Source organism: Oryzias latipes, chromosome 13 (assembly GCF_002234675.1).
Source record: "Oryzias latipes chromosome 13, ASM223467v1".
Classification (NCBI taxonomy): Eukaryota; Metazoa; Chordata; class Actinopteri; order Beloniformes; family Adrianichthyidae; genus Oryzias; species Oryzias latipes.
Genome location: NC_019871.2, coordinates 6,568,104 through 6,580,900, shown reverse-complemented (window position 1 = coordinate 6,580,900; position 12,797 = coordinate 6,568,104). Strand labels below are relative to the sequence as shown.

The 12,797-nt window shown below is 39.5% G+C and overlaps 1 protein-coding gene across 1 annotated transcript in view; it reads left to right on the top strand.

Annotated features, from left to right (window-relative positions):
• The first annotated feature begins 270 nt into the window (after positions 1-270).
• The window catches only part of maml2 (mastermind like transcriptional coactivator 2), a 58,137-nt gene continuing 45,610 nt past the window's right edge, over positions 271-12,797 (top strand). The window contains exon 1 of the mRNA XM_011482303.3: positions 271-1,410. Within this exon, the coding sequence (XP_011480605.1) occupies positions 1,003-1,410 (408 nt within the window). The 5' untranslated portion in view covers positions 271-1,002. The remainder of the gene's footprint in view (positions 1,411-12,797) is intronic.

Here is a 12,797-nt window from a genome sequence, read left to right as displayed (position 1 = left end):
CGTTCTGTGTATAATTTATTTTATTCTCCCGCAACAAGTAAGATTGGCGACAGGAGGGCGAAAATAAGAGTTGTAAATAAACTTTATAAACCACTGAAAGTCTACATCAGTAGTCATATTTAGTAAAACAATACAAACAAACAAAAAACTAATTCCGTCATGAACTGACCGCCAAATGAGTTTCCTGGCGATGTAGTTCCCCGTCCCGCCGCTAGAGTGTGGTGTTGCGCACATATCAGTCCCAGCAGCGCCTCCGGTCAGAGAAGGAATGCTCACACAATGAGGCTCTGTGTGCAGCAGCTCTGCCGGAGCCCCCGCGTACCGCTCGCACAAATGATTGTCAATGGACTATTTGAGACGGACCTCAGTCGCTTCTCGCAGCGGCTTTCCCTCCCTGCCGGAATCTTTCTTTTTTCGGGGGGGAAACTTGTTCGCGACTGGATTCCAGACGTGAATGTAGAAAACGAAGAAGGACTACATTTCCACCCAGAACGCCGCGAGTGCTGAAGTTTTAGAGGGTTTTGAAGTGGGATTTACGGATTCTTTGGTTTTGGAGAAGATTGGCTCCTTTCTCGTTGGTAGTCGATGGACTTTGCCTGTTGAGATTAGGCAGGAATTGAACGTAACCGGGAATGCGGGCGTTCCATCGAAGAAACTGGAGTTGTGCGTGCCATGGTTTTGAATCATCGGAGGCTTTCACAATGACTATAACCAGATTATCTTTGTCGAGGTAGGATTAAGATAGATGCGGGTTTTCATGACTCGATCCTTATTACGCGTATTTTAAATCATTTTGACCTTATTTTTAGTGGACTTCTAGTTTATTTGTTTTATAACCAAAATTCTCAATTGTTGAGGAAAACATATATTGTTTTGTTCTTGTGCAGATTTTAGTACTTTAACTTTGTCCGCGTGACCAAAGTCCTGGTCCATGCCCGTTCTGTGGTCCATCAGAAGCTCAGTGGACCTCAGGTTGAACAAACTTGTGAGGGACTTGTGGGCATGGGGGAGGCCACCCCTGCTCAGTCTACCACAGGGACCTTCGTACCCATGTTAGGTTTGGGGGCGATGCCCACTGGGGTCACCAACGGGCCGGTGGTGGCCCCCTCCAGGGGACCCGTGGGGCCACCCCCGCTGCACAACGCCATCGTGGAGCGCCTGCGAGCCCGCATCGAGCTGTGCAGGAGACACCACTCCAACTGCGAGAACCGCTATCAGAGGGGCCAGGCGGAGAGCTCCGACCGCGAGCACGAGAGCACGCTCCACCTGCTCAACATCGTTCACCAGGGGCCCGGGACCCGCAAGACCAAGGGCAGCCGGGCATCGAACCAGCAACCCCCAGAGTACAGCAGGGCCATTGGGGATCAGAAGAGCGCCGAGGGGGAGCAGAGGATCTCCACACGCATAGCGGTGAGTTGGATGTTTGAGAACAGGATCCAGGGGCGTCTCTTTGAGGGGGGTGGAATGAAGACCCTACCCTACAAATACCACCCCAGGAACAAAACCACAAACCTGTCAAAGGCCACCACAGTACAGAGAGAAATGATGACTGATTTGGGGTCATATCACTTAAAAAAATACTGTATCCAAAACAAATTGATCTTTGGTCAATGAATAAGGAAGTCCTTCACACCAGGCAAGTGACACTCGATCTACCATATGGTGTTCACACTTGACTAGAAGGGAGGGGCTTCTTCTTCTTTTTCTTTTTTGTTGTTGTTTACTAGCACATATCGGCCACCTACAATCGAAAGAGGTGGTGCAAATCTCACAAATTGTGATCCAGGCTTTTTTTCCCCCTCAGCTCTGTTCCGCGATATGAAAGACTTGGAGTCAAATAATTCTGTCCAGGCACAAAACACAATTATCAATTTCTTCTCCATGATCAGTTGACACTTCAATAGATCACTACCAAATCCAAATCCCTGATTGTTCAAAGTTCAACCTAGTTTAGCTTTTTAAAACACGTTTAATGGATGCATGTTTTGCACATAGAGCCTTAGAACGGTCGTAGAAACTTTCCTAACAACTCGTGAATGTGAGAGTTTTGAACGCAGAAGCCCGAATTGCACAATTACGCTAATTTACAAAGACCTTTCTTTGGAAGAGGTTGCTTGTGCGGGCATTGTCGTGGGCGGTGTGAACAAAGCTAGTAGGAGCCGCTATCGTCATAGGTCAACTGTTGACCTTAATTACTTTTTTCATACAGATAGATAGATATACTTTATTGCTTACTCATAGTCCATAATACAAACCATACAAGAGACACACACAACCTTAAAACACAGAAGTATATATCCAAATGTCTTAGCTTTTGACTTCTTGGTTCTTCTGTTATCAGACATGGTTGTGTTTTTTCACATACCTGACATGTTTCGACGGACGTCTTCCGTTTTCGTCAGAGTTGTCATCAGACGGTACTGTGTGACGTATATAAAAACAGTTGGTTGTGACTGAGGCGGAGTCACCCGATTCCGCCCCTTGATGTCCGTTTTCTGCCGGAGGATGTTACTCCAAGTATGAGAGAGCAGGAAGGCCCGGTTAATGGAAGTGTGGGCTCGCTTTCGGATCTCCACCACCTCTATAATACATCTGCGGTGTCTGTTGTCTTCAGTGCGGAAGACTTTGGCCCTTTCTTAGTCCATGATATGGTTTTCTTGCTTGCAGAGGTCCGTTATGGCTGATTTCATATTTTCTTGAGATGCCTGTTGTTGTCTTGCTCCTGTTAGTCTCTTCTCTGTTTTCTTTTTGCATTCTTTTTGGTGTTCTATTTTTCTTGTGATGAAGGTGGGTCCTGTTTCTCCAACACAGGCGTGTGACATGGTATCTCATAAATGACGTTGCATTTCTTATTTTGTTCAATCTTGTCTTTTGGATGTACCAGTAGTTGCCGGAGTTTTTTATACGGTTTGACTGGGGCGCTGATGTGATGTTTTTTCATGACCCTTTGGATGAGTTCTGTTACTCCTGTAATGTATAGTAATGTCACCATTCCTTTGTTTTCTGTCTTCTTTGCCTTCTTCTTCTCTGTCTCCTTCTATTTCCTTTGCTCCACCCGTGACACCTTGACTTTTTCCAGAATGTCTTCTACGTAGCGTTTCCATAGGGTTGGACGGCAGTGCTCTGGTGCAGATGTTATTGATTTCTTCAACAGATCTACCATGAAGGAGCCGCACATTGTGGCTGATAGTGGGTCCCCCATGGGAAAGCCTTCCTTTTGTCTGTAGATGGTGTTGCGGAATTGAAAATAGGTAGATGTAGCGACCAAATGGATTTGTTGTACAATGTCGTTAACCGTGACATTTGTACGTATCTTTAGAGATTTGTACGTTTCTTTAGAGATTTGTCTGCTGTTAACTGTTCCTGCACTACTTTTTGGGTGGTTTCTGTCTAGGCTTTTGCATATTTCCTTTTTCAAATCCATTCCAATCATGCAAAAGTTGCTATTTTGTTTACCACTATTTGCTAAGTGTTTGTACATTATAGACTATAATGTACAAGTTATTCTAAACTACCATTTTGAAAGAAATAATGACCGTAAAACAAATAGTAAATGGCGTATACTTGTAGCCCCATCACTCAGCAATACTTTAACAAAATGGTAACCTACGGAGTCGTGATGGGGGGATTGGGTTCGTTGAGCTATGGTAGCTCCCATTTTAGTAACTTTGTAATATTAATATTTATAATAATATTGATCATTTATGGGATTAATTTGTTTAATCCTCCTCTTTTTTCTTCTCGGGGCTACATACTTATATAGCGCTTTCTACCTTCTTACAAAGGCCCAAAGCGCTTTACAGTTACAGTCCCATTCACCCATGCACACACACATTCATACACTGATGGTGGCTCCGCTGTCGAACACTGGCGCCAACCTCCCACCAGAGGCAAGGTGGGGTTCAGTGTCTTGCCCAGGGACACTTCGACACATGGGCGTGCAAGGCGGGAATCGAAGCTGTAACCTTAGGATCATGGGTCGACCGCCCTACCGCTGCACCACGGCCGAATGAAATATTCTTACACTGGAGCTTTAGCTCCAGCATTGACTTTCAAACTACAGTAACTCTTCAATCATTTATGCATTTAGCGTAATTCCCTGCAGATTCAGAAGCCGGGGAAAAGCCGCCTTGCCCTGATATGCAACACTTTACGCATTCCATGTAAAGTAGTTGATTCTGTCTGTAAAAAGGGACTTTGTGCCGCTTTTGTATTACTTGTTGTTAATATTGTGTTGCATAACCGAGCAAACCGAAATGAAAATCAGCTTTTTTGTGAGTCAGAATCAGCCGATTTAGGATGATTGCGTTAACAGTTGAGGAGTTACAATATGCCAAAGATCGTGTGTTATTTAGGCGTCACCGTTGAAATCTCAGGTGTTGAAGGGTTTAGACGCTAGGGATCCACCTGACAAAAATATTTTAGTACTAAAACTGTCTTTCTTTTTGATAGTTTTTTTTAATTTATTAGTTAAATAAAATAATTCTTCCTTTAATTTTTTTATTAATTAAAGGAGGAAGCTAAGACATCTTTGACAGGATCATTTGCAAAGCAATCCAACGTGAGGAAATGGTTTTTGGGTCATTGGGCCACAGGGAGGCTTCGCATTTCCTCTACATCGTGTCAGCATGTTCACTCTGCAGCTGATCCATACGGGGAGATGCAGATGCATTTTTCTGCCCCAGCTTAACCGCTTTGATAACAGCCATTATCTTATTTCGCCTTTCCAAATAATTCATTTCCTTTGTGTTGCGTGACTCAAACACATTCAGTTAAGACCTTATCTTTTAAGGCTCAAGAAATGGGTCATTCAAAGGCTAATTTTCCTGGTTGATGCATTGCCAAGGTGAATTATATTTAACATACACAACCTTACCTACAGAACATAACAAATAAGTGCCCTTTCTTGTGTACCTAGCAGGACTGGGTTCCTGTAAAGCATCTGTCAAGGGAGAAGTCAGCAAGATGTGAGATTTATTTGGTTGTTTTTGTTTTTTTCATTGGGCATGAGGGAGTTCAGCGCACAGGCTATGAATTATTTCCCAAGCAGCATTTTAATATCGTGTCAAAAGGGTGAAAGCTCACAGATGTTGGCGCTCTGAATGAAATGCTGGATGGAAAAACAAACTTCTTTTATTTTTTTTTTCAGTTGTGGCAGCAAAGGGCAGCAATGAATATTCTGTAATGGTATTTATTTTCATCACTGGAGATTTTCCACTACACGAGTTGTTTAACACGTTTGCGTACAATAGAAGTCGATTGTCAGAAGATTGAAACAAATAGTGGTTTATCTTCCACATATGCACTTTTCATCCTGGTTAGCACAGTACAGCAGGGGAACATGGGCAGCAGGACACAACGTTACAGATTATATTGACTGTCTACCAGAGGTCAGGGAACATCATTATCTTGTACTGTTTCATTTGTACTGATGTTGACTCTGGAGAAGCGTGTTCTAAATAAAAATGATGAGTTCGGCAAGACGCGAGGAGGAAATGAAGTCCGGGCGAACGCGAGTATATCAACCTTGAGGTTAATGTTTTTGTTTTTTTCACAGCTCCAGATGATTGTGTGAAACACAGCAACTGCTGCATACTCGCTGCTACGAATTATTCCGTAAAATTATTCAAAATGAGGGTAAAGAAAATCACACAAAATCGAGCTATAAAAGCTCACAAAAACAGATTATTCATACAATTGAAAGAGAAAATATAAAAAAGGAGCTACTATACTACGAGTTTAAGGACCTTAAAATAAAATAGCATAGAAAAAAAATGTATATATTTGGCTTTGTTTCTGTAACTTTTGACCTAATTTCAACATTTCCAAAAACATTAGAAACACACAGGTCGTTATTCAATCAGCATCTCAGTATTCTTGAAAACTGTAAATGTGCACTATTTTAACACACTTTTAACATTTTTGGTTGACATTTTCTTGCAAGTTTCTCAAGATGTTGAGTCAAAGTTCTTTAAATATTGATTTAAAATAGTAGATCAACCATCAATAGTAAATAATAAAATTAAAATATTTTTTCATTGCCACTGATTCCCAGATCAAAGGAGAATCTTTGCTTTTATGGTGATTTTATAGAACTTATTTATGCCCAGATTTAGTACATTTAATGTTAAAGTGGATTTTAATCAAACGTTATGCAGCTAACAGCTTCATTCTGAACTGCTTAGAACCTTTTTCTTTTCTTTTACCCTTTAACATCAGAGCTTGAGCTCCAGTGTTTACATTCATTGTATCACCAGAATTCTTCAACCGTTTAGGCAATTTATTTTCCACACTGTAAGGCACACTTAAAAACCTTGTTTTTTTGTCAAAGACGACATCATTTATTCATCTGGATGAATAAATTCTGGATGTGTTTACTGAAGTTGAAGTGATTTTGAAAGGTACACAGCGCTCTGTCAAAATGTAAGTCTGTTTTTTTTTTCCTGAGTTACAAACAAGGTTTGGTTTTTTTGTGAATATGCTAACGCACAGCTAACGTGTAGCGCTATCAGACTGTGCTTTCTTACGTGTTACTAACAAAGTTGAGAGCTAGCGTAGTCACAGTACCGCTTGTTTAAATGGTATCAGACTGTTTGTGTTGTTAGTGTTTTAAAAAAAGTTGGGAGTTACAGGTATTGTGAACACACTTACGCCTCTAACACGGCTAACGTGTAGCGTGTTACAAACAAATTCTAGAGTTACTGTAAACATAGTTAAAGTCTGAGTTATCTCTGACTCTTTGTCTCGATTAATGTGCCTTTTATATAACATAATTTTGAAAATAGACCTTTCATTGATTGTGTGCCTGCTTTGTTCGCCTTTAAGTTTGAAAAATACAGTATACAGTTTTTGCTTGCTTCTTGCGAAAAAAGTTCTCTCAAATCTTACAATATATATATATTTTTTTTATCAAACCTTTATTCAACCAGGAAGTCCCATTGAGATGAAAAACCTCTTTTCCAAGGGAGTCCTGGCCAAGAGGCAGCACATTTCAATACAAAAAATATATATGAACAAACATCATTAAAACCACATACGTCATAAAAAGCAGTTGCAGATACAATATACAAAGATCTCACCATGTTATTTATGAATACTAAGTACAGACTCAGACCACAGTAACCTTTCATCCAAAATAGCACCAAGACCATCAGTACTATTCTGATCATTGTAATCCAATTACAATGCTGAGGAAGGTTGTAGTTTAGCATTTCATTGAGATAGAAAATGCTCAATAAGTTATCTGTTGGCATCATGTTAGTTTGTTGTGGAAAGGAGTCGGCAGCTGTCATCAGTTGTGCTGTTAAAGGAAATTCTTTTAGATGAAAATGGAAAATGTAGGTAGAAAAACAGATGAAAGCTTATTTCTTTACTCAAAAAAAGTATTTTGCACATTGAATTCACCAAAAGCTTTCATTCAGTCATCATTTTGATAGTATTTTGTAATATTTTTGCCCCGGGTTTATCAGTCTTTACCTTCATACCTACATCACTAAAATGCATTTGTGACGGAAATGGGTCACACAGATAAGCTTTCAAAACATTAGCCCTTTATTACAAAGTACGGACATTTGCTTTCAGCGGATCTGGACCCAGCATTGTCTCACATCCTCCGTCAGCAGCTTGGATGGCGTGGACGGAAACTCAAAATCTAACGATGGCGGCCTGCTGCATGCCATCCTGCCGTGCACTGTCCCAGCCCATTATCGTGTATTTAACAAACGGCTCTCTAAACACCTTCTTGAAAGACCTGTTGACTACTGAACCACAAAAAGGCCCGTATAAATGTTTATTTGGAGCCACTGAAGCCATTTTCTTGCACATGTTTACTTAAAGTCAAACTGACCTTGAAAAAGCAGTAGAATGCCTGCTGATTAACAGTCCTGCGTGCAGCGGGGAGGGTTTTGTTATTACAAATCTGGGAAGTGTTGTCAAGGAAAAGGATGCCCTCAAAGTGCTTAAAAGCTGTGAGTTTTTATTGTTTTTAGGGGGCGGGAGGTGATCTGCTGGTGCAAAAACCACACAACCTCACTGCTTTGGCCCAAGTGACAATTTTCTTCTTTTGTTTTGCCAACAAGTTCTTAAAGACCCACTTTGATGATGTAAGACACACAAAGATCATTTAGCTTAGAATTTCTGAATATTTCTTTTTTAAATTGTGAATCAGGACCAAGCAGGAGCAGTGGTCTTTTAATTATTATTGTGCTATTTTTTAGCCAAAATCATGAAACCTGTGTGGTTTTCTAGGACCTAGTTTCTGCAGGAGTTCATTAGAAATTCAGACCAGGGAGCTTGTGGCCCGACCAGCACGCGTTTTTGTTGTTGTCACAATTACCTTTTTTTTTGTAATCTTTCGTTTTATAATGATTTGAATAAAGAAACGGTCCAAAATGCAATTTTAGACTGAATTTTTTAATACATGTCCTGCATCATCAGAAAAATACCACAAGAACACGTTAAAAACACCAAAAATACGATTTTCTTTGGAGTCGGTCTTTACTATAAAAGAGGCACAAATTTCTCAAGTCTGTTGATAAACTATTATTTTAAAACTCAGCTTTAGTTTTCTCTTTATAAGCTAAAACAAAGAGAAAAAAAACAAAGAACCAACAAAATCACCCAAACCAGACAGTTTTGTTTTTTATTTGCATAACAATTATTAGATGTTCCTCATAATCATGCTTTTCATCATTAGATTTTACTCTTGAAATGTCAGGAAGTGAACCATGACAGTGAGATTGCTGTTACACATTATAAGATAAATAATCCACAGACCAGTGATGCATTGTTGACAGTTGTACTGTCTGTTATTGCTGTGAATGTTTATGCATTTCAAAACCTGACTTTTTATAAAGCAATTAAGTGAACACAATAGAACTACCAATGCGGCTTTGTGTTTATTGTCATTTTTGCCCAAATGCACGTTGAATGCTCTCCTAGCAGCTGCTGCGTTTGACTCTTTTCCCCAACTATTCCCCTTTAAATTTCAAATGGAATGGCTGTCACTCTGTCCATTTGCTGCTGTATTAGAAAACAACCCGAACTGAAAGCCTCAAAAGCATAAATGCAAATCCGAGCTGGAACGGTTTACAAAAAGCAGCGGGTAAAACTTCCATATTTTTGCATTTATATGGATTTATTCCATTGACCCATTTCCAGAAAACCATTAGGAAGGCTGTGGTTTGGCAACACACATGTCACTCTTCCATGATGTTTATTCAAATAACATAAAACTATTTTATTTAACAGTTGAACTGGATATTTTTATAAAACATTTTTCTTTAAATACGGTAGATTTTAGATTTGTTTAGATGTTATATGCTCCTATAGATACAGCATATATTTTACATTTTTGTTACGTTTTAGTGTGATGTAGAGGCAGAATACTTGGTGTCAAGTCAATGTGGATTGGGATCATCATATACAGTGACTGGTAATAGTCATGTAAAGTCATTCACAAAACCCAAATAGTTTCTTCAAACTATTGAACCTTTACTTTCTTCTTTTTATCAATAATTTTTGTTTGATTATTGTAAGTAATCTATTTTTCCTCGATGATTTATTACTGTTGGTTTCCCTTTTGTTGGTATCTTTTGTGTTTTTATGCTGTTTGAACTCCTGGTGGTGTTTTTCCGTTCACTTCCCGGTTCAGACTTTCACAGCGTGCGTTCATTTCTGATAATGCACACTTCATCGCCATCATCCCATACGTGTTGGATATCGGTACAAGGCTGCTTTCTTCCACGTGGGAATCAGTTGGCATTATGTTAATTGAGTCGAAGAGTTTTGGTAGTGAAGTGTTAAAGGGTTAAAGATGACTATGGCACTAATATAATTATTGGAACTAGTAAAGGGATTTTTTCAATGTATTGGTACTGAAGAAAATATCATTTCTGCCAGGCTGACGGCTTTAAAAACAATAGGTTAAAGGGAAAACCCTCTCAGCTTCTTCTGGTCGTATTTGTTTGATGAACTGTTTGTCTGCACATGGTTCTGGGCTGTGAGCTGGAGTGTTTTCTGTCAAACTGCGTTTGGCTGTTAAACAGCCTAAATCAGAGCTGCCGGTGGTCGGAACTCCACCCGTCTCAACTGTGTTGTGAAACAATTAGCCTGGGTCCATAGGGTCCTCCCCTCACCACACTGCTCCCCTCAGCCCCTAAATGAGCAGACATTGTCTATATTCATCCCACCGATCCCCTCTGTGTTCGCATGTAATGTAGATAACTGCTATTTGCTTTATAGGTGTGTTTGTATGGAATGCCATCGGTGTAATTTCCCTGACAACTCAACCACACTGTAATCCTGATGTGATTAAGCTTGACTCATTTTGAAGGCCAAGATGATTTGAGCATCTCATGGTGCATTATGTTATGATTAGTTATTAAGACCAGCTGCAGGCGAAGTGTTTCTTAACATTGGAGATTCTGCCTGCGACACTTGAATAACACACGCTCTTTGACACGCCGTACCTCTTTGACCGTTCACGCGATTGGGAATCAGCTTATTCGGATGCGTAGAAAAGCGACCGATATGCTACACATTACTAACGTAAATTGTTACATAACGCAATAGAATCAGCTGGTTTACACAAACACTTCACTAATGTGAAGTGGGGCTGCATGATATGAGGAAAACTCACGATTTGCGATACAAATGATCAACACAGCGATGACGAGTAACTTGCGGTACATGAACAAATAGCAAAAAGACAAAAACCTTATTTCTTTTTCACTGCAACAGTTTAATTTAAATAAGAGTCAATCCAACTCAAATGACACTCCAAATGACCCTTGTCTAAAGGAGGCAAACATCTAACATAAAAGGGCTCCATCCAATTGGTCTGTAACGTGAAGGCATCCATCTGATCTGTCAAATGCATAAATGGTTTTAAGATTGCCAGCGACTTACAGTACGGAAAATACCATAGTTTTAAGCTGTGGGCCATTAAAAACAGCTACATTAGATTCACATTGCACAAGCAAATTCAATTTTCTAATCCGTATATATACATGTTGGATGCCTTGGCCAGTAAGCCTAGTTTGTTTTCTGACAATCATGGATGTAGTAAACTGCGATAATCTCACACTCGTGACTTTTACGCTACATTTCCTGGAAATGACCTCATCTGTTTGGACACTCACTGTGTCGTTTCATGGCTAAATCGTGCTTGAAATGGGTGTCTGTGTTTGGCGGTAAACATGGGTCTCTGATAACATCAGTTTGCTCTAAACAACCTAGCTACACAAATTGTGTGCAGTCATGACGGCTGTGTTCTCAGGGGAGGCTTGTCGAGCTTCTTTTGGCAGCTGGCAGAAACTTCAGATAGAAATTGGCAGGCGGGTTGCTGATGTTCATAACTGGAGTTTTATTTATCAAGTTATTTGTGTTTATGACTGTAAAAACACTTTTTCTTTCCTGTCTTCTGATGTCTTTAATGATATTCATAAAACCCAACGTATTAGTTCTAGCACTGCAATGTTGGGGTTTGTGAAATAAAATTCAAGCAGTTTTCACACATTTTTACAATTTGGGGCATTAGCCAGTCAATGGGGCATTGTTCATTTACTGCCTCCAGGAGATAAAACATGTTTGTGTTTTTTATAGCCTTTTTTTGGGTTTGTCTCCCAAAAGGAGCCGAACAGTAAAGCTTAAAAAAGAAAGAAACACAAAGGTTTCTTTGTTTTTTTCATTTTTTGATGCGAAATGAAAACTTCTTAGCATACAGTAATGATTTAGTGATGGGGGAAAAAGTAGAACTGTAAACCTTAAATCCATTGTGGTGCTTTTGAGCAGGACATGTTTCCAGATGGCACTCTGCAAAAGAAAATAGCAATAAATCCATAATGAATATATTTTTATGTCTTTTATATATGTATTAATTCTATTATTGGTCTGTTGTAACTGATTTATTATTAGAATTTCTTTTTTTTTTTAAGCGTTTAACTAAATCGTCAAAGAGAGGGATGTTGGAGTTTTTGTTACCTCTCCTGGACAAGATGTCTTTAACTCCGATCATTTTTTTGTAAAAGTATGTCCAGTGGCCTTTTAATTATAATTTGGCTGTTTAAGCCACAATTTAAAAAAAAAGTTGTTTTCTAGGACATAGTTTCTGCAGAGCGGCAGTAGTTGATTCGAAATTTGCCTCCGAGTACAAAGCTCACAACCCCAAGCTAACATTAGCAGTGCCACAAAAATGGCGAGTAATATTGGAGCAATCCAGCCGTAGAGTTCTGAGCTGGATACCAGCTCTGAGGAGAAGAAAACAAAGACAAACATGGATCTAGTTGTTTACAAGTGGATGCATCAGAATGGAGCAGAGCAGGGAGCTTGTGGCGTGGCGATTGTAGATTTTACGTCACAGCTACGATCTTTTTCAAACTGTATTTTTTCATCTGCTCCTGATTCACAGCGATTTGTATCAATAAATACTCAGAAATGCAATTTAAAGCTTAATTGTCCTAATACACGTTCTCCATCACAAGAACATGTGAAAAAGACAAAAAACACAGTTTTCATCATAGTCCTTAAAATAATTAATGTTAACCCTGTTAATAAATACGATAAATTAAAGATTTTCCATGTAAATAAAAAAGAAAAGAAAACACAGATCTAAGAATATTTGTTCTATCCAGCAGTGTGAAGTTGGATGAGGTGCTCTGAGAATCTGGGACATCTCTGTACCAGCCAAAATCTGCATTCCTGTCTCCTCCTGAAATAAGCACACCTCAGTTCTTTTTTGGCCAAAATGTTGACTTCCAGCTACTGAACTCGCACACACAAAAAACAAAACAAGAGAC